This window comes from Tilletiaria anomala (assembly GCF_000711695.1).
Source record: "Tilletiaria anomala UBC 951 chromosome Unknown K437scaffold_66, whole genome shotgun sequence".
Taxonomy (NCBI): domain Eukaryota; kingdom Fungi; phylum Basidiomycota; class Exobasidiomycetes; order Georgefischeriales; family Tilletiariaceae; genus Tilletiaria; species Tilletiaria anomala.
This window is the reverse complement of record NW_013546956.1, coordinates 70,170-82,810: the sequence shown is the minus strand read 5'-3', so window position 1 is coordinate 82,810 and position 12,641 is coordinate 70,170. Positions and strand designations below refer to the sequence as shown.

General features: G+C 55.9%; 5 protein-coding genes across 5 annotated transcripts; 3 read left to right on the top strand and 2 right to left on the bottom strand.

The window, feature by feature from the left end:
• Positions 1-760: 760 nt before the first annotated feature.
• On the top strand, positions 761-1,224 carry K437DRAFT_157053 (LAG1-domain-containing protein). The gene has a single exon (XM_013386752.1). The coding sequence runs from the start codon at positions 854-856 to the stop codon at positions 1,166-1,168; it is 315 nt and encodes a 104-aa protein (XP_013242206.1). The 5' UTR covers positions 761-853; the 3' UTR covers positions 1,169-1,224.
• A 424-nt stretch (positions 1,225-1,648) lies between these two features.
• On the bottom strand, positions 1,649-3,957 carry K437DRAFT_278856 (carbon-nitrogen hydrolase; the record flags this gene model as incomplete). The annotated part of the gene is made up of 9 exons (XM_013386751.1): positions 1,649-1,797; positions 1,859-1,955; positions 1,984-2,193; positions 2,352-2,402; positions 2,483-2,594; positions 2,620-2,915; positions 3,090-3,398; positions 3,472-3,742; positions 3,764-3,957. The coding sequence occupies 9 exons, from the start codon at positions 3,955-3,957 to the stop codon at positions 1,649-1,651; spliced, it is 1,689 nt and encodes a 562-aa protein (XP_013242205.1).
• Positions 3,958-6,234: 2,277 nt separating this feature from the next.
• K437DRAFT_278855 (WD40 repeat-like protein) lies at positions 6,235-9,019 on the top strand (the record flags this gene model as incomplete). Its single annotated transcript, XM_013386750.1, has 8 exons — positions 6,235-6,270; positions 6,665-7,328; positions 7,437-7,547; positions 7,574-7,620; positions 7,653-7,865; positions 7,935-7,955; positions 7,986-8,157; positions 8,523-9,019. The coding sequence occupies 8 exons, from the start codon at positions 6,235-6,237 to the stop codon at positions 9,017-9,019; spliced, it is 1,761 nt and encodes a 586-aa protein (XP_013242204.1).
• An 861-nt stretch (positions 9,020-9,880) lies between these two features.
• On the top strand, positions 9,881-10,494 carry K437DRAFT_225971 (Co-chaperone Hsc20; the record flags this gene model as incomplete). Its single annotated transcript, XM_013386749.1, has 2 exons — positions 9,881-10,075; positions 10,180-10,494. 2 exons carry the CDS (start codon positions 9,881-9,883, stop codon positions 10,492-10,494), a joined length of 510 nt encoding a protein of 169 aa, XP_013242203.1.
• A 198-nt stretch (positions 10,495-10,692) lies between these two features.
• On the bottom strand, positions 10,693-12,621 carry K437DRAFT_156822 (DUF339-domain-containing protein). The gene is made up of 2 exons (XM_013386748.1): positions 11,142-12,621; positions 10,693-11,059 (listed from the first exon to the last, which is right to left on the bottom strand). Exons 1-2 carry the CDS (start codon positions 12,465-12,467, stop codon positions 10,892-10,894), a joined length of 1,494 nt encoding a protein of 497 aa, XP_013242202.1. The 5' UTR covers positions 12,468-12,621; the 3' UTR covers positions 10,693-10,891.
• Positions 12,622-12,641: the final 20 nt, after the last annotated feature.

Below are 12,641 nucleotides of genomic sequence, written 5' to 3'. Positions count from 1 at the left end.
CCCACTCTACATGCTTCTCACCATCTGTGTCGCTCACGCCATTTCCGGATCTGCGGCTCTTCAATCAATCCACGTCTTACCACACTCCCTCCCAAATCTATTACCGAGCAGCTGGATACACTCACTACCGCAGCTATCACCCTACGCCTCGGATGTTCCCAATGCTTCACATAACAGCAAGACATTCCTCTCGCCCCTTGTTGGAGGGCCATTCAAATAAGATGCTGCGGGATTCGGACATCCGCTCAGCGCGCTACACAACCTCACAAGGGCCTGTCGCGGGCTGTCGTACCCCGTCAATGGGGCCGCGGGAACTTTGGCAGGGGTGACTTGGAATAGAGTGACAGGAGGGGTGCAGAGTCAGAACCCGTGGAGCTGGTTCGTTTCCATGGCCAACACAATATATATGAAAGGTCTGCTCGACCTTGCCTTTGCGCTAACCTGGGCCATCGCGTGGACTTCGATCCGGGCATTAGTCATCACACACGTCCTCATACCGCTGGACACACGATGGGTTGTGGCCGAGCGGCCTCCCAAGGGGAAAGAGCCGAACCGCATCGAGCGGACAAAAGCCGCGCGAGCTACAGAGAGGAAGATTATGCGATTCGCAGAGCAAGGGTGGTGTGTCTGCTATTATGTGCCGAGTTTGGCGCTGGGACTTTGGGTTGCGCATCGGCAGCCGTATTGACCACTGAAAACGGAGCACTTCTGGATAGGATACCCGCATAATGAGATCGATGGTCTATCAAAGGTGGGTCGACGAAATTTTCCTTTCCATATTGCGCCTGCCTAAGCTGAGAGCTGACCCATTCTTCTCTTGCAGTTCTACTATCTCGTCCAGGGAGGCTTTTGGATGCATCAGATCCTTGTGCTCAATCTAGAAGCACGACGAAAAGACTGCGAGCAGATGTTTGCGCATCACGTCATCGCGATTGCTCTCATCGTAAGCTCATACATCACCAATTACCACAGGATAGGAAATGCCATCCTGTGCTTGATGGACCCAAGCGATATTCTACTTTCCGTGAGTGGTCGCATTCTTACCACTATTCGTCTGTGGCCGGCAATCTCACGTCCCTTCCTCTCTGCTCTATCAGGCGGCAAAATGCTTGCGATATATTGGCCCAGCAAACGCTTTGTGACATTGACTTTGCCCTTTTCGTCCTGAGTTGGGTCATCACGCGCCACGTGCTCTACGGAATCGTCATCTGGTCTGCAGCGACCCAGCCTCAAAAGTACGCAACCCGGAACTGGTCTTGGGAGCAAGGCCATTTTTATACCTACGGGTTGCAGAAAGTAATGGTCGGTTTGCAAATAGCTCTGCAAGCAATTCTGCTGATGTGGTTCGCCATGATTGTGAAGGTGGCTTGGAAAGTGGTCTCTGGAAGTGGAGTACACGATTCAGGGAGCGATGACGAGAGTGCCAGGGAGGAACTTAAAGTTGCAAGCACAGGAGAGCAAAGCACCGAATCATCGTCCGTCTCGAGAAGCAAGAGCAGCGGCAAATCGAAACGAAGGCGGTGAGGCATCTGCCTCGGGTCAACGGGTAGAATCATTCAGGCGCGCAGCCACACTTGTATAGTGTCGCAGCGCAAGCTTTCATTGCGGGATGAGTGATCTGCATACACTATGTCGGAACACTCCTTGACTACATGGTCCGTGACGATGGATCAGGAGGCGGACCATCGAACTTGCGGCTTTGCTGTGTGTAAGCGGATAGTCGCTTGATGAGGTTGCCAATGAGACCAAACTGAAATGGGAAGCAACTCGGGTATAAGAATGGCCGCAGATCGAATCCTGGAAGAGGGCAGGTCAGCATCCAGAAGAAATCTCGCAGCGAAATCATCCGCACACTCGCGATTGTCGTCTGGGCTGTACGACTCAGCGTGATAGCTAGGTGTCAAAGTCGTCATCTTGTGCCTATTTCTGGCGTACTCGAAGAAGAAGAGTTTGGCCTTGTTGGCGATCTCTTGCGGAAGTCACATCGTCGCGCGATTCGTAGTAGAGTTTGGAGAACATGCTGTACGGGCCACATTTGCTGATCTTGCGCAGGCGTCCGAAGATTGACAGCCCGTCGTAGGCTATGCCGATGTCTGCTTCATCAGCTTGAATGTAAGTCGATGTGATCGGCTCGATCGCAGCTATAGGTACCGCATCGAAGAATTTCTGAAGGATGGGAAGCTTGAAGTCAATCTCTGTGAATGCGATAATCGTTTAAAATCTGTCTTGGAGATTGCTCCGATTGGGTTTGAGTCTGCTGACGAGCAGTCGTATTTGGTCAGGTAGCCACGGAGAGATTCATCGACGTTTGCGCTCCCTAGCACCAGCAGTCCACCAGACTGCCCTCAAACCCAAGGTGTGAGCTGCGCGAACATGTAAGCCAAGAGTATGCGCAATCGCGCCTGGATGTTTTGCAGCGCGAGGGTTTCACCCGCGGATCCGCCGTGAACTTTGAAGCGAGGCGAGGTGTGAAAGTTGTGACAGCAGTGAAAAGGACCGTGATCGCGTCGATGACATTGTCCATGTTGAGATCGATGTAATAGAATCCGATTGCTTCCGCCAAGTCTCTCGCCCTGTTTCTGGTACCCTTGCTTCTGTGGTGCCCATGTAGCAGGTCACGAAAAGGCTACATCCTGTGGTGAGGTTGGGATCCAGGTGCAGTCTGGTGCCTTACCGCATATCCTCCGCACGTCTTCCAAGACTTGGATGTTAGGGCCACCTCGCTCGGCGGGGTTGGTGCACGCTTGATGCACGAGACGACACATGCTGTAGACAATGACCGAGGTAGCGCACGAGTCGATGCCGCCGGAAAGAGGGATGAAGTAGCCCTGCGTTCGGAGCCGCCGGCTACAGTCCCAAAGCCAACAGGCTGGGCCGAGCGCAATCTCCTCATCTGGCTTGTGATAAAAGGCGGGCTTGGGTTGCGTAACGACGCAGTTTTTGGCAAGCGCTTCTGGATCGGGAGTCAGTGTTCCTTCTGAAGACGAGCCTGACTGCCAATTTGTGAGATGCGTCACCCTTCCCAGCAGACCGCTGGACACTTCGGAAGCGATCGTCCCAGCACCAGCGGATGCGGTCAAGCCATCTACGAGCGACCCCTTGCCGATGCCAAACGGATCCTCCAAACCAAGCCTGATATCTGCAAAAATTCGTTTGAATGAGCTTGAAGAGGTGGAAGCTTCGGCAGTAGATGAATGCAAGCCACGGCTCTTGCCTGTTCGAGCACCTCGCATATCCTGTAAGTCAACGGTAGCAGAGACGACTTCGACGCTGTTGAGACTGAATTGAGTGCCATGTGCCACCATTGTACCGTTTACGCTGATCAGCGCGCACCCGTCGTAGTACAGCCGGTCACCGTCGCAGCCTTGCTGGTTGGCGTAGAGATAGACACCGCCAGACTGAGACATGGATGAGAAAAGCATGAACAAGTCAGAAGGGCTCGCGATTGCTACTTCCGTATCCGCGCCTCACCCTGGCAGTTGCATTCAGGATGAGCTCCACACGCTGGTGCAACTTCCTCAACTCGTGATGGCTGCCACTGGCATTGATGAAGATCTCAACACCGTCGAGACCTAGCGCAATGTGTGGACTGTCGGGCGTGAAGAGCTCTTCGCATAGCTCTACTCCCAAGCTGGTGTCTCGCCTTTGGATCACTGCGTCTCCAAAAGGAACGGAGTTCTGGCCAGTGACGAGCCTGATCTCGTCGTTTGGGAGGATGAAGTCTTCGACTTGGCCCCGCCTGCTAGCGCTCCACGGTGTGAACTAGCGCATTTCGCGATAGTTGCCATCGTTTGCAAGGTGCATCTTGGGTCGAATCAGCAAGACCTGTCCATCTAGACAAAGCACACGGCAGTTGTACAGCGTACTATGATGCAGCACCGGCAGGCCCGTGTCGATGAGCATACCATACGTCCTCTTGTCCGCCAGAATCTGCGCGATGACTTGCGAGATTGGCATGGCTTGCATCACACCTCGCCGGCTCGTTGCCCTGCTCCCCGGACGCTGCTCGACTCTGCGCAGGCGGATCAGCAGCCGAGCGAGGGCCTTGGCAGAAAAGTATCGCTTAGGGTTGGTTTGCAGCTTCTCCGGCCTGCACCACAGCGTGCGTCGAACCAAAGGGTGCGCAGGCGTCAGACTGTTGCTTGTACTATACCATGACGCTGCTACTAACGATCCTCTACCGTGCACTTACCAAGCGTCTGCAGAAGGGACCACCTTACGTAGCAGCTCCTCGGGTGGGTCCAAGTCTCGAGCTAGCCAATAGCTCCCAGCAGCAGCCGGGAAGCCAGGTAGCACACGCATATATTGTTGGGGAAGGATGATAAGGTAGTGCTGGTATATGGCGGAGCTGTCCCGGCGACCAGCCCTACGAAGGGCCGCCTCTGACGCTCCAAGCAGATCAGCCATGCGGACCGCGAACCCCCGGAAAATGTGCGTGACATGAGTGGAATCGATCTTTGCCACTTCCAATTTAGTCTTGACTGCTTCTCTATGAGCAGTGCCATTGAGTGGGGAGGTTTGCTTCGCGGGCCTGTGAGGAAACCACTCGGCTGGCCCGGCCATGTTCGGTAAATCACTATTGCAAAACTTCTCTTCGCTCATGTGGAACCTGATCGGACGAACGCTGACGAATCAGCAAGCGAAGGAAGCACTTGGCGGCAAGGCATCGCTTGAATGACATCTGAGGGTTTTTGAGCCTGCACCGAATTCTGTGCACGGCGTGCTTGCTTATGCCGTCTCTGCGTCAAACTGCTGCAGAGCAACTCTATTCTACTGTTATTAGACGGAGGCGCTCTTTTTATTCTGATAGCTTTGTCGTCGTTTTGTTCAACAAGTCGCCGAAGATGTTCGAGTCTCGAACTCTCGAGAGCAGCTGAGCAGGGTAATCGGCCCAGTTAGCTTAACCTAGCACCGAAGCGCGGAGATAACCAAACTACAGTTACCAAAAGGCGATGTGCCACGGCAAAATTTCTCTCAGCTCATTCGCTCAGGGGCTCGTGTCAGGAACCGGGATGCGTCGAGGAGAATGTACGAGAAATGGCTGCCGGATCGAATTGTAATGGTCGAAGAATCACTCGACTGGGAGACACAATACAGAGAAATGGACAGTTGTTCGCGCCTCGGGCGCAAAGGAGGAAGAAGGATGGGTAGTGTTCTGGGTTCTACATAACCCTTTCTGCTCTTTTTGGTCGGAGATAATAGGAAGGACGATTACAAAGCATGAGTTAATGAAGTGGACGTGGGTTGCGGAGTGCTGATAGCATGGGCGGAACTGAGGTTCGATGGTTGCCGGTGTGTGGTCTTGACAGCTCGACACTCGCGGCTCGCCCGCCGGTTTTGGCAAAACTTCTATCATTCCGCACCTCCAAGCGGAGCGAGATGGCATGGCCAGGTAAACACAGAAAAAAGTGGCCGCATCCAGCACTAGAGGAGTGTCCAGTTCCACCACTGGGTCATTGGGAGTATTGCGCCCTTTGGGTACGGAAGTTGCTCATCACTTTTGCGCGCGCGCTGTTACTTTGTTGTGCTTCTGCTTGGATTTCTCTGTCGCAGAAGAACTCTCGGCAGCAAACCAGCTTATTGACGACATGTATCACCATCCTCGACCATCTTCGTCGCCAATCGGCATCATCTTCCCACGTTGTAAAACATCAATCCCACGCGGCGTAATAGTGTGGAGAGACATACACGCACTCACCCAATCCTCGGTCATCATACTCCGCACGTTCTCGCGCTCGCCCGCTCCTGCCCCAATCGCTGCGGGGCCCCAGATTCCAAGTGACGATTGGCGATCAGGATGGATCCAACACCCTCCTCCTCATCGTCCCCCTATATTGCACAGAAGCAGCCCAACAAGATGACAGCGGCAGACTCGGCATCAGCTGTTTTGGCTGACATCTCACAGCCTTGATCTACCCCCGATGTCAAAGGAAAGCATCGAGAAGGAGAGATCAGCTTGGATTAGATTCCACCAGCTTCAACATCAATACCATCTTCAACGACAGCAGCAAGTACTTCAACATCTTCGCTATATGAGCAACAACAACATCTACAACTACTACTACAAGTAGCGAATGCGGATGCAGCGATGATGGGTCGCGTAGATTCAGCCAACAGCAGTGACAACAACACAACACAAACAACAGCAGTGCAGCAACACCATCCTCTTCTTTACTTCACACAACACCTCTCGTACCACCTGCCACTCGCAAGCTCTTTGTACGACATCAAAGGATGACAGATGAAGGCACGACAGCAAAGCTTCAAGCGGTGAGTTGTGGAATGTCCCCTGATCCTTCCTCTTCGTCATGAGCGGATAGAGCAAATCATGCTCGCTCTATTCTCCAATCGGTACCCTGGCCGGGATCTCACTACGCAAGCTTTATTATGGGTCACCTTTGTTCTCTCTCTTTGAGAGAACCTCGGGTGTTGGATTTTCTTAAATATTTTTATCCACTTGTCACGCTTGCAATATTGAACTACACAAGTCGTACAGTTTGAGGCGGCGGTTCGGGTTTGATCACCAGCCGTTGCCATAGAAGTTACGCTACATCTTTGTTCTTCTATTTCTTTCCATTCATTGCCTGTTTTGGGATTGATTGTCGCTGGATCCACCCATTTAGTCGACTCGCGCTGACACTCACGTCGTTTTGGTTGCCTACAGAACATCGAATCTCTTCCACTCGCCGACCAACGCGCAGTCAACTCAGTATGGTCGATCTTCTCCTACTCACCACACGCGCGCCGCGGCCTGATCCTGCAAGGGATTTTGACGATGTGCTGCTTCTTGCAGCTCTCCCTACTCTCCTCCGCACTAGCTTTAGCGATCCGAATCGACCCATTCGGCCTCTTCCCCCGCGAGGTCTCCCTCCGCGTGCTGGGCTTCACAGACGCGATCACGCTCGGGCGCGCAGCGCAGGCCAGTCGAAGTTTGAAGGAGCTAGCGGACGATGATTTATTGTGCGAGCAGCACATTGAGCGAAAGTGTGAAAAGTGCGGGTGGGGTTTGCCCTTGTTGAACGACAAGAAGAGGAGACGAGCAGCTGCTTCGAATGCAGCTGTTGCTGCAAAGAGACCCTCGCCTACTGCTCCTACGCCGGGCGCATCATCCTCAGCACAATCCACAGCATCGCAGTCGCAAGTCTTGAATGGCACAACAGCCACAAGTGGCAATCTGAAGCGCAGCATCACAGCGACAGCGAACGCAGCTGCGCTCGAGAAGCGCAATTCACTTTCTCGGCCTCCATCGCCTTCTCCACCTTCACATTCCAACTATCCTCCAGCAACATCAGAAACACATTTTCAGCAGCCTCCAGCCAAGCGCCAATGTACTGGCACAGGCACCAGCACCTCATGAAGTTCCCAGAATCCACAGCAGCAACAGTCAGCAACCCAGCATCTCTATCCGCTTCAACCATCCACACAACCGGCCAAAGTGATGACTCGCCCCTGGAAGTCGGTCTACTGTGAACGCTGGATGATCGAGCGCAACTGGCGAGGCGGGCGCTATTCAGTCCGGACTCTCCATGGGCACACAACGGGATCATGTTCCTATAATTCAGCGAGAATTTAGCGCACCCATCGTTCCTCGTCCTCCTCAGCGGCAGCTACGATCGCACAGTGCGGATCTGGAACCTGGAGACGGGCAAAAGCTTCGGGTTCTCAAGGGGCATACGAGGCGGATTCGATGTCTCCAATTCGACGAGATGAAACTCATCACGGGAAGCATGGACAGAACGCTGAAGATTTGGAATTGGAGGGCTGGAGAGCTGATCAGGACACTGGAGGGCCATACCGCGGGTATTGTCTGTCTTCATTTCAACGACGAGGTCCTGGCTTCTGGTAGCCAAGACTCCGACATCAAAGTGTGAAACTTCCGCGCCGGGGAATGCTTCACGCTTCGAGGCCATGCAGACTGGATCAATGCTGTGCAGTCGTGGTCGGGGCCGAAAAGCGTAAATCAGCAGGCAGGTTAACCTTCAGAGCCTCCAGCAACTTTCCTCTTCTCTGCGTCGGATGACTGCACGATCCGCCTTTGGGATTTGCAAACGAGCGAGTGCATCATGTCATACGATGGACATGTCGGGCAGGTGCAAAGCATCAAGCTTGTTATGCTGGATGACGATGCCGTCCTCAAGCTCTCTAAGGGTACAGCTGGTGGAGCTGCAAAAGGGGAAAAGCGTCGTTTGCCAACTTTTGTGCAGAGAGTGACGGTGCTGCCGCAAGAAGAAGGCATCTTGATCGCCCAGACGACGAGACGGATGCGGAAGATCATATCGCAGTAACCAACCCAACTCCTGGTGCTGAATGCGGATACAACCCTTCGAACGTGCCCAGGGACGGCCGACTCGCCAATACGAACGCGCCAGGCCTTCCGGACCGATTCTTCACTACTATGACTGGCGTCAATGCGATGCAAACCAACGGCGAGCAATTTGTCGCGGACGCGCGCGCTGCAGGCGCTGATACTCCGAATGGCATTCCTCCGCGCCTAATGCAACTGCAAGAATGACTCAGCCAAGCCGGCCTCGTGCCTCCTGCTCCTTACGACGTTGAGATGAGCGACATTGATGGGGGCTTCTCTGCAATGCAAGCCGAGATTGAGCAGCGGTCGCAGAATGCGCCTTCCTCTCGGTTCGGCTTTGGAGAAGGTGAGGCGGAAAGCAGCAAGAACCGCTCCAAGTCAAAGTCTCCCAGCCGGAGAGCTTGCTCGAAGGCTCGCCCGGTACTGCTATCGGGTCCCTGGGACAATACGCTCAAGATCTTCGATGTGCGCACCGGGAGGTGTATCAGAACACTCTTTGGCCATGTTGAAGGTGTCTGGAGCGTCGAAGGCGATAAGCTCCGGATCGTCAGTGCGAGTCACGACAGGACAATCAAGATCTGGGATAGAGATACCGTGCTGCGTCAAAGCACGCTCGTCGGTCACCGTGCTGCAGTCACCTGCGTCGCCCTTGGAGACGACAAGATCGTCAGTGGTAGCGATGACTCCGAAATCAAGATTAGATGTTTCAGTTAAGAATGAACATGCTCATTTTCTCAGTGGCTTGTATTTTTCTGCGCTCACGCACCCATTGCGATCCATTTTCTGATTCGCGTACAACATTAAGTGAGCATTGTTGTTCTCATCATGCATCTGTCCCGCTTTGACTTCTAGCGAGTAATCGGGAGCGTACTCCGACCAGAAAGAGTGTCGTGGAGCGCCCCTCGCCAGAGTATCCTCTCGTGAGCATCCCAGAGTAGTAGAAGTGATTGCGGCCCAGATGCGCGCAGTCACAGGATTTGCGTAGCACCTCTCTCGCAATTTCGTCATCAGTGTTGTCCATCACATCGCTTGCCCTCATCCTGCCACATCCATCTTTGAAGGAAGGCAGGCGAGAAGGACGGTATAATGTCGGCAAACACACGCGCGATGACCTGGCTCGCACAAGGCTGTCGGCGTTGCGGCAGCTGGCCAGCGCAGGCAGTCGCACAGACGCAGACGCGGCCGGCGCAGCGATTGCTGGGGACGTCGGCATCCTCGCCATTTTGCGCCACAACATCACACAAAAGCCTTTCTCACTGCTCGGTCTTCACGCAGTCTCGAGGCAGTGCATATAACTCCCAGGCATACTCCGGCGTGGACGAACGAGGCGTTCACGGGCCGCAGGAGCGAACGCGATGTCCGCGAGGCGCAGCAAGGGCGCTGTCGACTTCGGCCGCGCAGCGCCAGACGCAAGCGGGCCAAGAGCAGCGCAAGCGGTGCACGAACAGCACTTGTCCGAGCTCACCTTCACTGCCTCTGACGGCGCTGAGCTGTTCTTCTTGCGGCTCGCTGCAGCCGGTGCCGTTGGAGGTGTCGCTGTATACGCTATTCTTCCCGAATGCGGCCCATTCGCCCATGACACTCGCGGAGCAGTGGGACGTCGACGAGGCGCAGCTCAAGGCGACGTGGCGCCGCATGATGGCTCTCACGCACCCCGACCGCATGGGCGACAGGAGCAAGCGGGAGCAGCAGATCGCGGAGCAGCAAAGTGCACTGGTCAACAAGGCGTACGAGACGCTGCGCAAGCCGCTCAGCCGCGCTGTCTACCTTGTGAGTCGGCGCATGGGCCTTGCATCATAGGAAACGGCTGCGGAGCCCAGACGCAAGGGCTGAACATACGTGACCCTTTCTTTTTCCTTCGCGCTTCGCACCAGCTCGAGATGCATGCCGGGTCGAGCATCTCCGAAGCGGATAGGCTGGACGACTCGGCTCTGCTAATGGCGGTGCTGGAAGCGCGTGAGGCGCTCGAGGACGCGCAGACCGAGCCAGACGTCACGGCCTTGCGGCAGGAGAACGCCGAACGGCTCGCGCAGACCGTACACAAGATTGGCGTGCGCTTCCGCGAGCGCGACGGCGCAACGGACTGGGCGGCGCTCAAGAAGCTGACGATCGAGCTGCGCTATTGGAGCAACATCGACGACGCGTGCAGGGAGTGGCAACCGGGCAAACCAGTCATGCTGCAGCACTGAGTAGTGACGCAACCAGTGTTCGAAGGAGAATACAGATCGTGGCTTCTGCGGTAGATTGTACACACATCGCAAATAAAACAGACAAGCGACTGTGTTCGATTCGACAGTGACTGGCTCGCGCCAGCATTTTTTTTAAAATACAACGTACAGGGAGAGCGGACGAGTACGTAGGCAGCAGGCGGTGATAGATCACAAAGTAGAGGTAGAGGTAAAGGTAGATTAGGCTAATCGTGCGCATGTACGCCGGTGGAGCTGACGAGCGATACTGACACTACAGACAGGCGAGGGGAGGAGGGAGCAAGGGAACGAACCAAAGTTGAGCGGAGTGGGGGCACGCAGGTGGCAGCAGATCTAGAGCCAGATCCACGAAGCCGGAAAGATGTTATGGCAGCAGCGGTCACTTTAGTTTCGGCATCCTGCGCCCCTGCTTTTCCTCGTTCTTAGTATGCACGCGGAGGCGGTGGCCGAGGCGTCCGGGCGTGTGGAACGAGTCGTGCCAGCGTGGCGGCGGCGCCTTGCGTGCCGTGCACCAGTAGAAGATGTCCCAATCTGGTTCGTCGAGGAGCTAGCGGTCGAAGATGAACGAGGGGAAGAGGGAAGAGCCAAGTCAGCAGTAAGAACTCCTGAGGTCGGGCGCGGAGACTCACGCGATCAAACTCGTCCAGCTCGACATCGTCGAGCTGCTGCAGCGCCTTATCGGCCCATGTGCTGAGGATGAGGTCCGTCTCGAGCGTGCCGCGCTTGCGCGTCTGGTAGATCAGGCGCGCGACCTTTGTCGTGCGCGTCTCGCGCCCATCGCGTCCGGGCACCCGCAGCGGGTACGCGCCCGCGTCGAGCGGCGCTTCGCGCTGGTTGTCCGTCGACAGGTTGACGTGCTCGCGCGCCGCCGGGTCCAACTCGGGTGAGAAGGGCAGAGGATACGGGTCGTCGGCCGTGCTAGGCTTGCGCTTGTCGTCCTGTTGCTGTGGCGCCTCCTTCGCGGCAGAGGTAGACGACGAGGATGAAGACGGGAGGCAAGTGTGCAGCACTCGGCGGGCGGGAAGGGCAGGCGAGGACGCAACGCTCGGCGTGGGCGAAGCAGGCGCCGAGGCAGGGAAGCTGCCGAGTCGCACGCGGGGTGAGGAGGCGATAGGCGAGTAGCGCCGCGCCTTGCGCTGCGAGTTTACGCTGACGCTGGTGCACAGAGTCGCTGCCTGTTGCTGCTGCAAGAGAGAAGATGATGGCAGTAGGGGCGAGGAGGGGAAGGAGGAGAGATGTGTGGAGAAGGGCGATGTGGGTAGACGCGAGTGCGATAGAAAGGGCGATTTGGGCAGCGCTGTGGCCAGATGCGCCAGTGCAAAGCTGGCTGTATGCAGCGACCGCCCTCGGCTGCCAGCGACGGCGGCGGGGAAACGTTGCGCGTCACTTAGCCCCGATGCATACTGCTGTGAGGGTGCATGGGCTGTGTGCGGCAATTGGTCCCGGCCTACTGCCGCCGCCGCCGCTACTGCTGACGAGGACAAAGATGAAGCATATGACCTCGTCGAGTAGAAAACAGGCGAGGAGCTCAAAAGGGACTGTGGGTGCACCGAGGTGCTACGTGCGGAGAGCGTACGCGTGTAGCTCCCGCTGAGGCCTAAACCGGAAGAGAGGTTGAGTCCGAGGCTGGAGCCTGCGTTCTTGTTGCTACTGTTGCAGTAGCTGCTGCTGCTTCTCGATGAGCCGGCGTGCGCAGCGGCTGATAAAGGCGATGACGGTGACCAAGAGGCATATGGCGAGGGCGATGGTAGCGATCCTGTTGCTGCTGATAATGATGATGACGACGGCCAGACGCTGCTGCTGCTGCTGCTATAGGAAGAATAGACGGGCGACAGGGGCGCGAACGGAGATGCGACTGATGCGGACCCTGACGAGGCCGAGGCGGCAACGCTGGCTGGCTGCGCCAATGATGCGTTCTTGCCGGCGACGGCAAAGACGCGTCTCTGCGCTGGCATGATGCCTAGTGGGTCGGTCGGTCGAGCTCTACGCTTGTGGGCAGTCTTGCCAAAGACGACAGTGCAGAAGCAGCTGGGCGGACGGAAGGCAGAGCTGTGCGACTGGCTTCTTGCACGAGTGTATGCTTGACGCCCGAGTGCGGCGTGTTGAGCGCACGTACCCTAGCCAGCTCA

Excerpts from the sequence above, each read along its gene's own strand:
- K437DRAFT_157053 (XM_013386752.1), top strand. The coding sequence starts at position 854 with ATGCATCAGATCCTTGTGCTCAATCTAGAAGCACGACGAAAAGACTGC.
- K437DRAFT_156822 (XM_013386748.1), bottom strand. The coding sequence starts at position 12,467 with ATGCCAGCGCAGAGACGCGTCTTTGCCGTCGCCGGCAAGAACGCATCA. Across the intron at positions 11,060-11,141 it reads AGCTGGACGAGTTTGATCGC|CTCCTCGACGAACCAGATTG; the intron begins GTGAGTCTCCGC and ends TTCGACCGCTAG.